Source organism: Haemaphysalis longicornis, unplaced genomic scaffold, assembly GCF_048455015.1.
Source record: "Haemaphysalis longicornis isolate Haplotype H1 unplaced genomic scaffold, Haemaphysalis longicornis Haplotype H1 scaffold_5, whole genome shotgun sequence".
Taxonomy (NCBI): domain Eukaryota; kingdom Metazoa; phylum Arthropoda; class Arachnida; order Ixodida; family Ixodidae; genus Haemaphysalis; species Haemaphysalis longicornis.
In genome coordinates, this window is record NW_027526385.1 from 187,446,805 (window position 1) to 187,463,765 (window position 16,961).

General features: G+C 47.7%; 1 protein-coding gene and 1 long non-coding RNA gene across 2 annotated transcripts; both read left to right on the plus strand.

Moving 5' to 3' along the window:
* Positions 1-5,560: 5,560 nt before the first annotated feature.
* Positions 5,561-15,490, plus strand: LOC144139556 (uncharacterized). Its single transcript, XR_013316267.1, has 3 exons — positions 5,561-5,796; positions 6,775-7,046; positions 15,360-15,490. It is a non-coding gene; the product is annotated as an uncharacterized LOC144139556 (long non-coding RNA).
* On the plus strand, positions 8,607-10,798 carry LOC144138966 (uncharacterized). Its single transcript, XM_077671472.1, has 2 exons — positions 8,607-9,359; positions 10,658-10,798. Exons 1-2 carry the CDS (start codon positions 8,607-8,609, stop codon positions 10,796-10,798), a joined length of 894 nt encoding a protein of 297 aa, XP_077527598.1.
* Positions 15,491-16,961: the final 1,471 nt, after the last annotated feature.

A 16,961-nucleotide genomic window follows, 5' to 3' on the forward strand; every position in this document is an offset into this window, starting at 1 on the left:
CACTTGTGTGAAGGTGGACGGAGCTGTATGTTGTTGCTGACAAGGATGACTTGCTTGCGAAATCATTGGGCAATGATGTGACGGGCTCCGCACGGAATCAACAACGGCCAGAGATTGTAAATGAAGTCGTGAACTTCGTGTACTGCAAAGCAGGTTGCATGAATTGCCAGCCAGTTGGAGATTTGCATCCGCTTCGTTCGATTGAATTGTCATGAACAGTCACTGGGGTGCCTAGACCATCAAGCGGAAGGATGGACAGAAACAGGCACTCGTATTATGGCTCTAACGAAGATGAGAAGCAGCTTGTGTGTAGCTGTTTATTGGAAGCGGTGAAAGTGCATTGTTGCGCGTGTGTGACGGATATGGGTTTAATGTACACATAATCATTGCCCTTCAATAAATATCATTTTCTAGTAGCGCTGTGTCACGTACATTATGCTGCTGTATTGCCACTTGTGAACATTTTTATGCGTTGCTTTCTTAGCTTAAGAGATAGTGCTTGGGTAGAATTGCTCAGTTTGTCCTCGATCAACGCTGCGTGCCAGGTGCACACCGTCACCTGGCACTGTGGTTTGCACCGGTTTTGGGGGCAACCCCGGTGCATGCTTATTGAGGACGTTATATGTTGACAACCGACCAAAACTAAAAAGCACCATTTATCATTTTCAGCGAAATTGACACCCCTTGTTCCTTCAGGGAATGTTTTTAAGGACCTTACTGGAAGATGCACAAATTGAGTTCAAACAAGGGTTCATCCACAATTTCGCTTTTGGGGGGTTGTCCAAATTCTCCTCATGGGGTGTTGGGGGGATTTTGAGTGGGGAGGGGGCATTGAAGAAATCCCTGTTTAAACTTTACAATGCTCCATTAGGAATTAGAGTATTTAAAAACAGCTGCTGATGGGACATGCTTAATCCATAAAAGTACTGGGGTGAAGCAACATAACAAGCTGGGGCTTCAGCACTTTCTTTTTTTTTGTGAAACGTACCATGTACAGCCAAACTGTTCACTGTGAAGTATTTGTTTCTGTATAACAACACGTTGCGCCGTATCCTCCAAAACAGTGTATGACAGACGCTAGACGTACACATTTGTGCCCTTACTGTCCACACTGTATTTTCTCTTTTTTTTTAAGTAACAGTCAGAAGCCCTACCAAACAACGATGTCAAGACATGCTTTGGCTCATACCAAGGCAAGCACAGTTTATTGCTGCAGCCTTCGTTGCTTTTCTTAAGCGACAAACTCAATCGGCTGTGCAGATGTATTTCAGGGCGTGTAGGCAGGGATTCTATCTTCTATTTTCACACGGGCCGCTGGGAGCGGCCTGTAACATTCTTTTCGCTCGTCGCTGCCGCACACTGTACCTGTTTGCTGTACTCATCACGGTTTTCGCGTCGTTCGTCGCTTCGGTTGCTTTCTAATGTTGCGCCTTGAACTACTTCAGAGGTTTTCGCTGCTGTCAGCAGTCGTTTTGCACAACAGGTTTGCTGTCATTAATTGTCGTATTAGCATGATGTGGCTTGTCTGCAAGATCGGTGCGTGACAAACAAGCGTTACCAAACTAGTGGCGTATTTCATTTCATTCGTGGCTACCGTCGCTTGCACAGAAGAGATCGGGGATGATCTGCGATAGCTTCGCTTGGGTCAAATAAGGAAGCTTTGGCTAAATCGCTTTGTAACACTAGCATAGTCGGCCTTGTCAGCAAGATCGGTGCTAGAGAAGCAAGCGCTATAACTGCCGAAATGTCTAAACTACGATCAAAACAAGACACAAGCTACAATATCCGTTGACACCTCGGTAGTTATATCACATTCATAACTGCGACAAACCAGCTGCTAGAATGGCGCGGTGGTAGAATGCTCGACTCACATTTTGATAGTCGTTAGTTCGAATCCCGGCAAAAACTTTTTTTTTTGTCTGTGAGGAACTTAATAGCTTTTTTTTTCACAAGGGTAAGCGCTTGTTCTTTACTTCCAATCACGTCAACGTTGGCGATTTGTTCCGTCTCTTTCTCTAAAAAAGGAAAAGAAACCGCCGAGAATTAACCGGAATAAAGGCCGTCGAAACTATCGAAACTACTTTAACATCAGTGTAAATATGTTAGGGTCTTTCATTACTATGTACTTCTGCGTATGAAAACCTCAATTTGAAGATGTAAACTTGTTATAGCTTTCAGAAAGGGAAAGATTATTGCCGATATTCCCGTACTAACACGACTTTCGTCAAACATAGCGGTGCTGCTATCGCAGCCTGGCAACTATGTCTCACATTGTGTGTGCGTTTGTGAGAATCCCGCGTTTGTGATGTGCCATGTTGTGCTAGAGTGTACTAGAAGTTTTAGAGTGGCCCGAGCGGCGGCCTCTCCCATTGCTCCGCCGGGTCGACTTTCGCGCAGAAAATAAAACCGGTATAGCGGCGGCGCTGCTGTCGCCGACAACTGAACAGCCGACGCTCCCCGGCACCTGCGCGCGACAAGATTTGCTTTGCTCGCTGCGGTGTTTTGCTCTCGCTCTGCTGATTTAGTTTGAATTATGATGTTTAACGCGCCCGAGCTACGCAGGCGATGAGGCAAGCGGTAGTGGAGGGCTCCGGATTAATTTTGACCATTTGGAGATGTTTAGCATGCGCCGAAATCTCGAAGACCCGAGCGCTTTTCGCTTTTATCTTCCATCGCAAGAGCGGCTGCCGCGGCCGGGAATCAAACCAGCACCTTTGGTCAGCTAAATCTACTTTGGTGATTTAGAAAGTAGACGCAGACCGTTATGACTCCACTTGATCAAACTTTAAACTAGTACGACCCAACATTTATCTAGCCCCCTCCTCTCCGCCCCCCCCCCCCCCCCCAAATACTTTCTCATGTTTTGATGCGTATTCTGAGAACGTTGTTGATCTACAGTAATCTCTCGTTAACTCAAAGTCGTAAAATTAGCTGAAAATTTCGAGATAAGCGCGGAGTTTCGAGTTAAGTCAAATGCAGGAAATTTGTGGCTAGGTCCCTGAAAAGCAGCTAGTGCTTCTAACAAAAGCACTATTGCTCAGGGGAGATTTCGTTATAAAGGCAAAATAATTCGCAGGAAAAAGAAACTTTTATTATTGCAGAAGAAAGAACTGTTTTGTGCTCGGCTGTGTCGCGTTCGCATCTGCATACCAGAAAAGCCTACTCGAGCTTCTCAATGCATCGTATGAATTGGTGGTCGCCACCGCTACATTCTACCTTGCTACGAAGCAGACGCAGCATCTATGTTGTATCGGCCGTTGTTGTATGTTGTATCTGCCGTCGTAGTCACTTCTGGGGGATCCTCCTCCTCCGCATGATCAGCTGCGTCGTCCACAGCTTTCTCAGTGATGTACGCGCCAGACAGCATTCCGGTAACGGGGACGCGTAGTCCGCGTAATTAAACTTGCATTTCACGGCCGCGTTCGGTGCGTAGTGGGAGCAAGCATTCGAACGGGGACCTTATCAGCTGCCTGTAGCGGACTTTGCCTTGTGTCCTCTCTGCCAGTATTTCAATATATCCGTGGTCCTCCGAAAAAAAAAAAACGTTTCGAGATAAAGCGGGCAAATGCGTATGGCCTATGGGAGGTAAACACACGGTAAGAAAAAGTTTCGAGAATATATTCTGAGATAGCATGAGTTCAAGTTAACGAGGGATTAATTTGACGGACAGGCACCAGGAATGTTTTCCCTTGCCCTTCTTGACTCTGCGCGTGAAGCAAAAGCGGCGGGGCGCACATTCTATAGGCTGAAGAAAGTTTGCTGTTTTTTTGCGTTCCTATTTGGAACTAAAATATTAAGAGCCTTCTTATGAGATACCCCTAACGTTGGTGCTTGTACTGTCATTAGTGGGCTTTCTTATTTTATTAACGTACTATGTCGCAGGCACTTGGTCAGTAAGTGTGTACTGAAAACGAAGTGCCAAAATAAGTCTGCAGGACCAACTACTGCTTCCTGCATGCCAGGGGAAGATGCCGCTGTATTTACTACCACAGGCTTGTAATTTTGGGGGACTTCTCAATCCTTCCGTGCATTTTTAAAGTTTATTAGCGATCTCTAGGACGTTTTTACCGGTTGCTTCAGCGACAAGGAGCTCCACCATGACAGCGTTATGGATGCGCTGCAGCCCTTATTCACAACAAACACCTTAACGGCGTTGGTTGCGACCAGCACAGCGAGACCTTGACAGCAAATTTGGTTGGTTTTGTATACATTGTGACACGGATTCATTTCTATATAAAAGGTTTAAACAAGTTTCGTGATTACATGCGAAGGCGGGAGCAACACCTTAAACTTAGCCGTCGCTAATGATTGCAGGCGAGTTAGAAAAATGCATTGGCCAAAAATGTCAATTTAAATCTCCCTGTTAGCGTCATTCCCAAACCGTTACCTGTGTAGACTTTGTGCACTATTTCCCGCGTAACATTTTATATGCTGGGCTATTGAAAATGAAAACACAATGTGTATTTTGTTCTAGTTCCGTTTATTTGAACCACTATGTTAGCTTTCATGACTTTGTGTATGATTTCCCGTGTTATATTTCATTTTTGTCGCGGTCAATATATTTTCTGATTTATGCTTTGCTTTGGTTTTATGCGCGTCTAATTATACTCTCAGCAGACTTCTGAATTAAATTTGTGTTAATTTGATTGAAATCCTTTCTTGACCGAATAAGGTGAAAGGTGGTGCGATTACTAGAATGTTGTGGGCATAGTTCTGTGAAAGACGGTGATTGGAACAACTGAGATAACCGCTGGGCTATCCCTTTTTTATTTAAAAAGATATCTCCCTTGCGCGTGTAATTTTCTGTTCGGACAGGCGACAACATGAACACCCCGGTGACCCCTAATTATCACAAGCGGGCCACTGCTTAAATAACAACTCACGCAATAAAAAAACAAACACAACCTATGATATTAACCCACATAACTGCAGTCGGAGCGTAAAGTGCGTGACAATAAATAAGAAATTCTTCTGAAAAGCCATCATCCCAGTCCTGATATTTTTTCATGTCATTTGTGTCGACCAATTATGTCCATCAAGCAGCACAATAAGGACACACTCATCAAGCAATCATGAACTGGTTCATATCAGGAAATTTCGCGCAAAATAAATTTTGATGGGAAGTTGGAATAGCCAAAATGTCGATGCAAATACTTTATTTACAATCCGCTAAGAATGTTGCGCTCAATTAAGAAAAATCCATAATTTTTTCGTTGTTGTCGAGCGGGAAAGGCAAAACTATAACGCAAAATGAGCTGCAGCGTTTATTATTCCTTTCGTTACCCACAGTCCACTATACCTACAGTACATTGAAGCAATTGGATGTCCCGCAGAACAAATTTCGAGCGCTCCGCGCGTAAAGAAGCAGCGTTTCCTGTCCCGACTGGGCGCGCGGCCGTACGCGCGGCCAGCCGCCGCTTTCGGTTGTTGGTGACTACAGCGCCGCCGCTATTTTCTGCGCGAAACGAGCACCTCTCCGGGCGGCCGGTCGGGCCACTCTAAAACTTCTAGTACACTCTAGTTGTGCTTAGAGTTGCTGGCGGGCAGTTCTTCAGTTTTATCTGCAGATTTCCAGCTGAAATCATACTTATAGAAGTTTTATTGTGCGATGTCAGTCCTTCCAACCTACGCATGTGTTGAAAACACGGGCACTGGAAGAACGATCATCGCCGCCCGCCTCAAAAGACTGCGCGTCAAAAGTGGATGGCATTGCTTCCGAACAAAGTGTATTGGTGTTCGCAAAGTGAAGACGACAGTGAAGAAGGATTTTACGTAGGAAACATCGTTTCTGCTAGGGTGAGTAGGCATGTTTTATAAATCTGTACTTGTTTGGAACGGTTTGTGGTGTTTATAGGTCAGCGGTTCACTAAACCCCCATCTGATTTTCTCTGAAATCCTAGGAGACTTGCGTACTTGCTGGGCGACCTGGATTTACCTGTCCACGGTTTCCGCGGCAGTCGGCATCAAATTACGCGTAAGCTAGACCTTAACTACGATGCTCGTGCTGTAGTAGAGGGCTGCTAATTATTTGACATCACGCGAGGTTCTTTAACACCTATGCGTTTTTGCGTTATGTGTCTACCAAAATCTGCCTTCGCGACTGCAGATCCCGTCGAAATTTGGCGTGAGCGGCACAACGCTGTGATCAGTACACACTCGTGAATGCCTGCGGTATACGATGTAGTAATGTGGACAGGAGGTGCCCTGGAAGTACATGCGAAAAAGCGGGCACTTGATTCCGTAGGAGCAGTTCGCGGGAACTGTGGGGCTCGATATTAGAGGCATCTGCATTGTTGTAAATTAGTGATGAAAGTTAAGCGAGTTGTCAACTTCTTAATATCCCGAAATTGCAGGCCATACAGAGACTAACAAGGGAACTGTAGGCCCGCACTCTACTCGATTTATATTGGAGAATCTAACTTGCAAAGACAAGCTAGGCAATGCAATAGAGGATCCTCAACAAGCACACACTAGTCCCTATTGAAAGCTATGGACCCAGATAAGCTGCTAGCATGCGTTCAATGCAAATTAGCGTAGTGGTAAGCTTTGGATATATCATGAATACCCCAATCGCATTACTGGCGTGTCTAATAAAAACATCCTTAGTGTGACCTAAATTTCACTTTGGATGTTGGTGGAATGTTCTTATTATTGCCTTGAAGGTTAATGTCCTTAGGCGATTACAAATCCGCTTGGTGTAAGCATTTGATCTTTACGTGGCCTTCTCTTGTATTTCAACTACTGTCTGTGCACTCACAGCTCGTGTACCTTCAGGTGCTGCTGCTGGCTGTCCTGGGTCGGCTGCCTGTCAGTCCAGTTCCAAAGGCTTCGCCAGGGCCTCCCCTGGCCAACCAACACTCCACCTGCTGGACCTAAGCTGCGGCCGGCCTTCCCTTGGTGGTCCGCATGCTTCGCCACCAGGAAAAGCCATTCCTTCTTCTGTCACCTGGCACCAAGTCACTCGGCACACCCCTTCAAACGTACGCCATTTCCTCGGCCCCAGGCACTACTGCCATTCAGCGCACCCACCGATTATGTACTTGCAGGTTAGTTATTGCACGTTGTGCAAACTTCCATTGTCATGATGTATACCTGTTAGCAGTGTTGTAGCCTCTGGTTATTGGAAACATTTTCGTGAAGCAGTGCTGTGCATTTTAAGCATGTTATTGGTTAGTGGGGATATTCAAGAGAATCTGGAGGCGCATGAAGAGAAATCGAACTTTGTTTTAAAGGGTTAATTCGCATGAAATCAAGCCACGCAATCCTTTTAAAATGTTTCTATATGGGGGAAATGAGTGTTTGACGGCCAGATAGGGGGGTCCCAAACACAACATGTTCGCTGGTGACTGTAATTTAAGATTCCCACCTACGATTGGCGGTTCGCTAGCATTCCTTGCAGGTGGCGCTGTTGCAGCGAGCAGGTCCCTCTAGCTTGCGCAGAAAAGGCTTAGCATCGCCGCAGTTATTCAGTCACCGCTTTACGAAGCTGAGCTGATGACAATTACCAGCGCAATCTTTCACTGCACTATTTCCCGCTTTCATGCATTTGTAAACTGATTTCCAGCAATAGTCCCCCTCTGGCGGGCAGTGACAAGTTTTAACTGCTGCGGTTCATGCCATATCATGTATACACTGCACAGCGAGGTCCTTGTCGACCGTGCAGGCAGATGCTTGCCGCGGTCACGCTTGTAGCGGCGATTCCACCTGCAGAGACTCTCCGTGTTTTTCGGTGTTATTCATACTTTGCAAACAATGCACTATATCCACAAACTCGGCTAAGCTCGTGTAAGGGATGGCAACGATCGACATTTGTTCCTCCAAAGATAGCTGTGCTGTAGTGCCGTTCGGCGGAACCGCCGAAATATGCACCCGCATTTCCCCCACAGCTGGGAACGCTGATTAACTGCAGATTTTAGGAAAGCCACCAAAAGCAATGCTGTAGTGTTCAGCACCAGCTTTGCCATGAAGGCTGCGTCAGAGTCGCAAAGTTACGTCAGAGTGTGTGAGAATGGCGACAAGGATTGACAGGTAAACAAAGGAAAGAAGCGAAGACCTTTCTTGCACTTTTGTGCTACATTCGCTTTACGCAGAGGTGTTATATTTGGTATACGTTGAACATGTTGTCTAGCAATTTTGTATTTGAAACGACTGCCTTCGGAAGCCTATTTAATGCCCCTTTAAGTTAACGTCTGCTAATAACTGTACTTCTTTTGCCCCCATTAATTTTGGTGTCGTCCAAGGCAGTGTGCTTGGTCCTCTACGTTTTAAATCTATTTTTATCATCTTCCATGTTGCATATCTTCCCGTGCACATCTCTTCGCAAACGATTGTACGCGGCGCCTCCGCGGGATGACGCCACCGAGCCAACCGAGCTACTCCAGGTGCGATGAGCAGGCGAGCGGAAGTCGCACCCGCGCACCGCCGCCGCAGAGAGCAAGAAGAGCGCTCCCCGATGGGCCGCGCGAGCCACCGTGTAAATATAATCAGTTAAATAAAAAACGAGTTATTTCAGTTCAAACAAGCCAACGACTCTCAATAATAGATAACAGTTCAGAAGTGGGATCAAATCACAACGTCCGAACGTGAGAAGCCGCCCAGCAGTTATGATGGGGCCTGTGACGCGAAGGGCAGCATCTTCAGCGACAACGAACGAAGATGGCGCGAACCAGGCCAGCGGTGACGACGGTGCGCGCAGCGACACGAGATCCGAAAACGAAGTCCCGAGTGACTCCACGACACCACAGCCGGCGATGGACATGGCAGCCGTCATCCAAGCAGCTGTACAGGCAGCCGTGAGGGAGGCGATAAACGGTATGGCGCTCCTTCAAACGCAACAGACGCCTGCCACGCCCGTTACGCCCGCGGCAGAGACTTCGCGTCTGGTGCCATCGTTCGATCCCCTTTCATCAGGCTGCTCAACCGTCGACGCGTGGATTCGGCGAGTCGACGACTTGGCTGACATTTACGGTTGGTCGGACAGGCTGACCTCCTGCAACGCACTATGCAGATTGGAAGGCCCGGCCAAGACCTGCTACGATTCCCTGTCATCAGTGGACAAAACGTGGGTGCAGTGGAAAGACGAACTAAAGCGTGCATTTCCGTCGACATCAGGAATGCAGCGCCTCCACCGTGAAATGGAAGCCCGTTGTCGCAAGCGAGGTGAGCCCATCGAATCTTATTACTACGACAAGCTCGCCAAGGCTCGCCGGTGTAATATCAGTGACAAAGGCTGTGTCGAGTACATCATCACCGGCCTGAACGATCCAGACACAATTCGAGCAGTGAGCGTTCGCACGTACGATACTCCCGAAGAATTGCTTCACTGTCTCAAGCGTCTAGAAGATCGTCTAGGAAACGTAGTTTCGTCGGCTTCCCGCCAAAACGCCAAGCATTTCACTGACTATCAAAAGGGGCTCTTCGAAGGGGCCGATCACCTTACCAAGGCAACCGGAGCCAGCATGGCCGACGATCGCCGAGACTCCCTCTCACGCAGACAGAGGAAGAAGCCTCTCTCCAACGAGAAAGGGGAACCGCTGTGCTTCAACTGCAACGAATACGGCCATTTGTCTCTCCATTGCCCCTCTCCCCAACGAAAAGCGCGATGCGGCGCTTGCGGACGAGTGGGCCACGAAACGAGAGACTGCAGAGCGAAGAAGGAACGAGAGCCGCGCGTCGCTCAAAACGTTGTGAAATCCGACTTCCGCGCTACCGAAGCAGTGAACGAGAAATATTTCATGCCAGCGAAACTGAACGGACATGAAATACGTGCCTACGTCGACTTGGGGAGCCAGTGCATAACCCTACGTCAGGAAGATGCAGAACGGCTGGAAATCTCCTACACGAAACTCAAAGAACCACTCTCTATTGGAGGGTATGGATCGGGATGTGTGACGCCTTGCGGCGAAGAAAGTGCTACCATCACGGTCGACCAAGCGACAGCTGACGTTCATCTGTACGTGGTACCAAGCAGCTCGCAGTCCATACCACTACTTGTTGGGCAGCCGTTCACGGAACAGCCTCACGTAACGACTGTAAGGCGGCGACAGACAGTCAGGATTTTTGAGGAGCGCGAGAACGTCCACGAAACTGACGACACGCTGCGTTCCATTGAGATCCCCGATCTGCCCCAACGTTCAGTCTGCCTGTGGGCCAAGGAGTCAACCGTTGTTCCGCCGAAGTTTGTGGGATTCGTCAAGCTCTACGCCACGGGTGGCATGCCCAGCACAGATGTGTTTGTCGACGCACAATTCAGGTGTCAGGAAGGACGTGAGCACTGCATACCACGCTGCGTCGTAACTGTCGACGAGGCGTACGAGACACGACTACCCATCATGAACATGTCAAACCATGACTTGGACATCAAGGAACACGAGCGGGAAGCACGAGCGGAAATCTGCTATCCAGACGACATGCCGGAGCGAGAAATAAACGTCCACGTCGCTCAGCGACAGCCGATGCCACGCGAAGAGATAAAAACTGGACCTGCCGTCACTCCACACCAGCGAAAAATGCTGGAATGCCTTATCGACGAGTATCGTGATTGCTTCGCACGCAACATTTTGGAGATCGGGCAGACCAGTGCAGCGGAAATGAAGATCGAGCTGACGACAGATGAGCCAGTGAGATTCCGTCCTTACCGACTTTCCTTCGCAGAGAGGGCTCACACGAAAGAGATGATCGAAGAACTGAAGCAAGCGGGACTCGTTGTCGACTCGACTTCCGACCACGCCAGCCCTATTCTCCTCGTGCGAAAGAAGACAGGAGAACTGAGGATTTGTGTCGACTACCGTGCACTTAACCATGTGACGAAAAAGGACAGGTACCCGTTGCCACTAATTGATGATCAGCTGGACCGCCTCCGCGGAAAGTGCTTCTTCACGAGTCTCGACTTGGCGTCTGGTTATTACCAGATCCCCATGGAAAAGGAGTCCAGACACATGACAGCGTTCGTCACCCCTGACGGGCACTACGAGTTCGTCCGGATGCCGTTTGGGTTGGCCAACGCCCCAGCGGTATTCCAGCGGATGATCAACGCGGTTCTGGGACCTCTGCGTTACTCTGTGGCACTCGCCTACATGGATGACATCTTGCTCCCAACGACAACTGTAGACGAGGGACTCGAGCACCTGCGAAAGATTTTGGAGGACGCTCTCACAGAACATTTCGACAAAGAGTTGGAGGAGAAGAGGGCCGCAGCAACGGAAAACATTCGTGAGGCCCAACATAAGCAGCAAACACGTTACAACAAGAAGCGGGCTGAACCGTCTGAGTTTCAACCGGGAGACATCGTTCTAGTTGAGCGAGAACCCACAGCGAGCGGAGAATCCCGAAAACTTAAGGTCAAATACAAGGGACCGTACGTCATAGCCTAGAAGCTTCCCAATGACCGCTACCGCATCAGAGACATCCAACACACCCGGAGGACACGAAGGGCATATTCAAGCGTAGCCCCCGTCGACAAGCTGAAGCTTTGGGCGAAGGACATCGACTCGGAAAGCTCAGAATCGGACGAAGACAAAAGTTCCGACCGGGACGGTCGTTAATGCAGGATGGCCGAATGTACGCGGCGCCTCCGCGGGATGACGCCACCGAGCCAACCGAGCTGCTCCAGGTGCGATGAGCAGGCGAGCGGAAGTCGCACCCGCGCACCGCCGCCGCAGAGAGCAAGAAGAGCGCTCCCCGATGGGCCGCGCGAGCCACCGTGTAAATATAATCAGTTAAATAAAAAACGAGTTATTTCAGTTCAACCAAGCCAACGGCTCTCAATAATAGATAACACGATGTTGCAGTTTATCACACAATCTCTTTCGACAACCACCATCAATGCTTTCAAACTGATTAAAGCACTTCTCTGGGCTAGTTGTTCATATCACGCTTGGGCTAGATAAATGCACTGCTTAGGCTTACGATACAAGGATGGAGACAAAGAAACACACAACGCAAATGGGTAAGTGCAAACAAGCAACTATTTATTCTTTGGAACGCCTCCAACAGCTTTACAGAAAAGAGAAGAAACAAACACTAAAGAACGGGGGGGGGGGAGATTTAAGGCGAGAAATGAAACGACGAAATACAGAAATTTTGACTCTGAACTGTTCAAGTTGAATGCGCAGAAGCCTAATCATCAGAACCTTCTGCGCACACCCGGATTTACAAGGGCCAAGGTGCATCTTTTAAAAGGACAGTTTTGCAACAACCTTGAGACTATGACGCGTGCTCACGTATTCTTCGAATGTGCCTGATCCCATGAAACTGGACTTCACAATTTTCCTTTTCTGCAGCTTGGGTCTGAACAAAACCTCGGTCTGCTCAAATAAAGCCTTCTATCCACACACTTTGCAGTGTGCGGCCAAACTTCCAGGCCTGCTCGTCCGCTCACCTGTGTAGCGGGTGCTCCCTGAGCCTGGTGTTTACGCACCTGCCTGGGTGTCCGATACAGCTTCTTTTGCAGTTCGGGGGGATGTGGTAGACAGCGACAACAGAGCATTAAACAAATTTTGTTTACTGCTTTGTGTCACACTGATATTTTCGCGCCGTGTTTCCATCCTGATTAACCCTCTTACAAAGCCCTTTAATTTGATGGGGGCTGAGAAAACGACTCCAGCTTCTCGCTTCGCTTTTAGCTTCTTTATGTACAGGCTAACTTTCTTTCTCTGCTGTTCTTTGGGCCCTTGCTTGGCTTTACCCCCTTCAGCACTTCTAGGCAGTGGACACAAGAACTTGCGTGGGAAACCCACTAGACCTTAAGCGTGCCCACTGTTACAGTTACAGGACTTTTTTTAGGGCTTGGAGGAAACAGCCTGCAGCAATGCTTCTCTTTACTAGCTTTTTGCCATACTTGAGCACTTTCACACTGCATTTGAGGGGTTACAGTTTAAACATTAGACACCTGACAGTAGTAGGCTGCGGTATTTAGACATTCAAATCCATGTTGGAGCATCCAACACGTGCGGGTCTTACCGAAGGGGGGGGAGGGAAGGGGGGGTACCTACGCTTCCCTTTGACTCCGGACATCCAAAGCTAGCAAAGAGAAGCATTGCTGCAGGCTGTTTCCTCCAAGCCCTAAAAAAAGTCCTTTAGCACAAGATAAAGAAGCTAAAAGTGTAGTGAGAAGCTGGAGTCGTTTTCTCAGCCCCCATCAAATTAAAGGGCTTTGTAAGAGGGTTAATCAGGATGGAAACACGGCGCGAAAATTTCAGTGTGACAGAAAGCAGAAAACAAAATTTGTTTAATGCTCTGTTGGCGCTGTCTACCGCATCCCCTTGAACTGCAAAAAAAGCTGTATCGGACACCCAGGCAGGTGCTTAAACACCAGGCTCAGGGAGCACCCGCTACATAGGTGAGCGGACGAGCGGGCCTGGAAACTTGGCCGCACACTGCAAAGTGTGTGGATAGAAAGCTTTATTTGAGCAGTCCGAGGTTTTGTTCAGATCACCCAAGCTGCAGAAAAGGAAAATTGTGGTCCAGTTTCGTGGGATCAGGCACATTCAGAGAATACGTGAGCACGCGTCATAGTCTTAAGGTTGTTGCAAAACTGTCCTTTTAAAAGATGCACCTTGGCCCCTGTAAATCCGGGTGTGCGCAGAAGGTTCTGATGATTAGGCTTCTGCGCATTCAACTTGAATAGTTCATAGTCAAAATTCTGTATTTTGTCGTCTCATTTCTGGCCTTAAATCTCCTCCACCCCCCCCCCCCGCCCTTTTTTTAGTGTTTGTTTGTTCTCTTTTCTGTAAAGCTGATGGAGGCGTTCCAAAGAATAAATAGTTGTTTGTTTGCACTTACCCATTTGCATTGTGTGTTTCTTCGTGGTAAGAGCATTGCGTAATTGTTGCTCACAGAAGAACTGCACTTTTGAGGCTAGAGGTGATGAATGAAGCATAACCTCTAGCTCCTGATGAACAACTCTTTCCACAATTTGATAAGGAGCTCCTTTTGTTGCCTTACCATTTTTGTAATTCTTCTATTTCCTGTCTCAAAGGGAAAGGCGGCGAAAGCCGATAACGGTCCTAAATTTTCCACACAGTTTCCGAGATGCAACAACTGGTGCACGTTAAAGGTCATAAAATATTCTCCATACAGTCCTTCGTCTCTTGCCACGAACACTTGAAGCAGGTGTCCTAGAAGAACAATACATTTATTTAGCTATAGATTGTAAGCTTTAACACGATCCAAAGTTTCATGAGAAGGAGGGTCATATGCGATACAATTCCTTTATTTTTGAGAGCTGTGACGAATTCCCAGCAATAGATTCTTATTTTAAATGCAAAGTTATTTGATGTCTTCGAGACTGCAATGGTTTGTTTCAGCAACCATCTAGTGTCATCAAATACTCGTTCAACTTATTCCAGCGAGAAGTCGCTGCAAACATTAGGTTCATATATCGGGCCCTTGCCTCTGATACATGTTGGTTTTGCCTCCCATTATTTCACTGTTGCGGTTTTTGTGAATTGCGTTATGGCCAGAGGGGCAGAGCTGGCCCAATAGTATTAAGGAGATGAGAGGTGGTTATCAAATGCTCCATCACCGTTTCACTGTTTGTCACTCAAGCAGTGCAGGAAAGCCCAAGTGGAGAGAACTCGTTTGTAGCTTTCAAATGGTTTTATTCGAACAAAATGGAAATTTGGGCGAGTTGGTACAAATTCATGATGAAATGTAACAGCGCAATAAACAACGAGAGACAGAGAAGCGCCCGTCTTGTGAATTTTCTTCTGTGTCCCTCGTCGTTTATTTTGCTGTTACATTTCACCAGGTCTTATTCGGTTTGAGTTGAAATGAAATATTGCATTATTTGATTCAATTGTTATATTGTAGTTGCGAATTCTTGCACATTATTAAAGATCAGGGATAGGGGAAAAATAAACAATATTGTGAATGCACTGTTCTCACAACATAGCATCCACATAAACTCGTGAGGCAAGTGCCATGTCCAAGTGGTGGTCCGTGCTCAATATAAGATGTGCTGGTATAGGCTTGCGCCTCGTACCTTAGCATCAGCCTGCAGCCATGCTGTGAGCTCAAGCTCATGAAGCTTAAGGGAAACATGGCTTTTCTTAGGTGCCCCTCCCCACACGTTTCTCCACTGCGCTAGCACAATAATAAGGGACACATCTCCACATGTGACGAATCTTGCATTTAAGTGTGGGCCAACAATGTTTGGTGGTCATAGCATTGTGTGTAAGCACAGCTTCTGCAGTTGTGAAGAGTAGCCTCATTTGACCATGGAAAGTCTTCACAGGTGGTACAACTAACTGAGCATGTATGTAATATCGCTTGATTAATGGGTCAGACACACCCAAAAGGTTCACGTGCACCCTCTAAACACATGTTCTCTGCTCCCTCTCTTTTTCCATTTTGTGCAGGTGCCCATGGTTACTTCATGAAACACCGGAACAGTGAAGCTACCACGGAGAAGCGGCTGAAAGCATTTAACGGATATGTGGCCAACCTGCTGCGGGACATGAAATAAAAGGGAAAAGGCAGCAGCTTCCAAGTATTCTTTTGCGTATGCAACTGTGCAAGGATCTAAGCACATTCACAGCACAATATCAACACCTCCGCATTTAACGCTTGTATGACACGCACACATCGAATACATATTGTCGCTCACCCCACCGAAATCTGTACGATAAACTCGAACGACATCGCTTGCAACGATCCGACTTGTATGATCCAACGTATACGATGAGCTACTACGATGAGCTTCTACGATATCTCAATGATATCGTTGAAGCCTATGATATCATTCACCTTACGATCCCATAATCTCGTATACGAGTTATCGTTCACATATCGTTAGATTTTTTTCAGTAGGGTGGGTAGATGTAAGGTTAATGTATGGTAGGTGGTACAAGATACCGTTGAGTAGAACACTGTGTACGAGACGGAGGCGGTCCTGTTCCGTGATGCCGTGGTGTTTGCTGGCGATCCGTCTAATGAGATGCGTGGTTTGAGTAACGTATTTCTTTACGTTCTGGAGGGTGAGTGCGGGTGATCTGTTGTGTGTTAGGGTGAGGCCTAAAACTCTAAGGGGCTGTGTGTGGGGTATTCGGTCAGAGTGTATAAAAAGTTGGATGGGGGGTTTGGAGGGGCTTGCTGCGAGGGGGCGTGAAAGTTAGGAGAGCAGATTTTTGTGGAGAGCACTGGAGCGTTAAAGGTTCGATGTGGTCTAAGACTTGGTTGAGGCCGTGTTAGAGTGTGGTTTCAATGTGTTGGTCGGAGCCAGAGTGAACCCACAGGGCAATATCATCTGCGTAGAGTGTGCTGCGTAGTGTGAGTATGGTGAGGAGAGAGCGGGCAAGTGGTATTAGGGTGAGGTTAAAGAGCATGGGCGAGAGGACTGCTCCTTGTGGAGTTCCGTGGTCTGGCATGTGGAAAAGATCAGACTGGACATGGCCAAAGCGGATGGTAGCAGTACGTTGTGTAAGAAAATTATAGATATAGTGATAGAAGTGTAGGCCTAGGTTTTGGGATGAAACTGTCTGAAGTATGCTATGATGTGAGACATTGTCAAAGGCTTTTTTGAAGCTCCAGTGAGAGAATAGAGGTGTGGTCTTGTTGCGGGGGGTGTTGGTGGAAATCATAATGGTACTGTATAAGGGCGTCTTGAGTGGATAGGTTGGGTCGAAAGCCGATCATGTTAGGGGAAGGAACGGGACCGTTCTCTTCCGCCGGGAGGTAACGTGACACCTCGCAGCTCGGTGCTCGCCGTCTCTCTCGCAAGCTGCGTCTGCCCGCTTTCGAGGGGAGTGCCCACTACAGACGTATTTTGTGGTCTGTGTTTTCTTGTGCCTGTGGTGGACGCGTGGTTTCCAACTCACCATGCCTGACCCTATGAGTACGATTGTGGCTCAAAGGGAGACGATTGACCGCCGAAGGCTTCGCGATGGCCGTTGATCTGTGCACGTACCGTATTAGAGTGCCCAGGCTGCTTTGTTCGCGCCGGTTGCTCTACGCGTAATGAT

Coding starts and splice junctions, on each gene's coding strand:
- LOC144138966 (XM_077671472.1), top strand. CDS start 8,607: ATGGGGCCTGTGACGCGAAGGGCAGCATCTTCAGCGACAACGAACGAA. Junction 9,360..10,657: donor AAGATCGTCTAGGAAACGTA/GTTTCGTCGGCT, acceptor CTTCGCAGAGAG/GGCTCACACGAAAGAGATGA.